This window comes from Loa loa, assembly GCF_000183805.2.
Source record: "Loa loa unplaced genomic scaffold supercont3.2198, whole genome shotgun sequence".
In the NCBI taxonomy this organism is placed as follows: domain Eukaryota; kingdom Metazoa; phylum Nematoda; class Chromadorea; order Rhabditida; family Onchocercidae; genus Loa; species Loa loa.
This window is the reverse complement of record NW_018110377.1, coordinates 1-1,456: the sequence shown is the minus strand read 5'-3', so window position 1 is coordinate 1,456 and position 1,456 is coordinate 1. Positions and strand designations below refer to the sequence as shown.

At 33.7% G+C, this 1,456-nt stretch overlaps 1 protein-coding gene across 1 annotated transcript; it reads left to right on the top strand.

Moving 5' to 3' along the window:
• Positions 1-189: 189 nt before the first annotated feature.
• LOAG_19147 (hypothetical protein) lies at positions 190-625 on the top strand (the record flags this gene model as incomplete). Its single annotated transcript, XM_020451801.1, has 2 exons — positions 190-284; positions 457-625. Coding segments are annotated over 2 exons (264 nt in total), but the record flags the coding sequence as incomplete, so codon positions are not given.
• Between the last annotated feature and the right edge of the window lie 831 nt (positions 626-1,456).

Here is a 1,456-nt window from a genome sequence, read left to right as displayed (position 1 = left end):
CGGATTTGACGTAAAAGCATGGACTATTCTCGCAGTTACAATAGCAGCGAAGAGTTGAGAACAAAGTTTGAGAAGTGGAAGGTTTGACTTGTTATTCGCTCTAATTGTTTTAATTACTTCAGTCAAAATTTATCAAAAACATGCTCGTTATAACTTTCCTAATTGTGTAAAATTATCCTTTTTCTGCAGAAGGAATTGTCCTTCCTTAACAGTCATCAGCTAATAGGCTTCCATTTTACTGTGGTCAGTGGCACTGAATCGGAGGATAGCGAAGAGATATTCAGGTAAGATATTAAGAATATTCAACAAGACATTCATGATCAGTTTCCCGAATTACATATTGTTGTATTACCGAATCACATATTGTTGGAAATGTCACAGCAAAAGTGAACAGGGTTCGGTTGGCTTTGCTTTTTCTCTGATCTAATAAGACTGTGAAACATTGTTTGCTTGCAGTAATACATTCCTGGACATTCCGCTGAGTACGTTACGTTTACTTGATGAATCATCAGTAATTGGAGTTCGCCATCAGTCTTATGCCCATGACGGTCCTGTACATGCAATTGTTGGTTTTCGAAAATTTGGTGGAGAAGTTCTACCCGGGGAAAATGTTTCAGAGATATAATGATTGACTATTTCACAGACACAGTTCGGATGAATTTTGATGAATGATTCAGTTGTTTTTTTTCAGCAGTTAAGGCCATAAAGACATTGTTATGAAGATGTGATAAATATTTGGTAATATATAAAAACGAATGATTCATTTGAAGTGTCGAATATCATGCAAAATATGCAAACTAAACAGCCAATATGTTGATTACTGCATATTTTTTCAAAGTGCAGGCCATTGTTACAGTTAAACATTGTTACAGTTTCTTGCTTAATCGGACAATAGCAAAAGGATATACATTTGTTAATGATCTGAAACGCTATCATGTGAGTTAATCAAAGCTTAATGCATCAGTGTGCAACACTCCGAGGTATCATATTTATAGCGATGTGAAGGATTTCATTTTTTGAGCTTGGGTAAATGTATTTAGCGAATAGAAAAAATATCGTAGTTTGTTGTCCGGTGGTAGCGGATATGCGAAGATGTCGTTGTTTGTGGTTTCGTCACGAAGGATATGCGAACAGGATGTATTATCTGCTTGATTGTAAAAACTAAACTGTTTCGGATTTTTTCTTATATATATATATATATATATAGCTTATATTCTCTTCATTGCTTTAATTTTACTAACAAAATTTCACTACCCTGTCTGTTAGATATTGTGGACTAATTTCGGCAATCCCACATGAGCTATGAAAAATATTTTGTCTTTTACTTGCTATCAATGCTGATTTGTTCAGACAAATATTATATTATGGCAGTACTTTCAATGTTTAGTCTTTTTTTTCCTAAATAATTTTTTTTTATTTAATTTAGTTGTAATTTCGTCTTGCGATAGTATGTTTG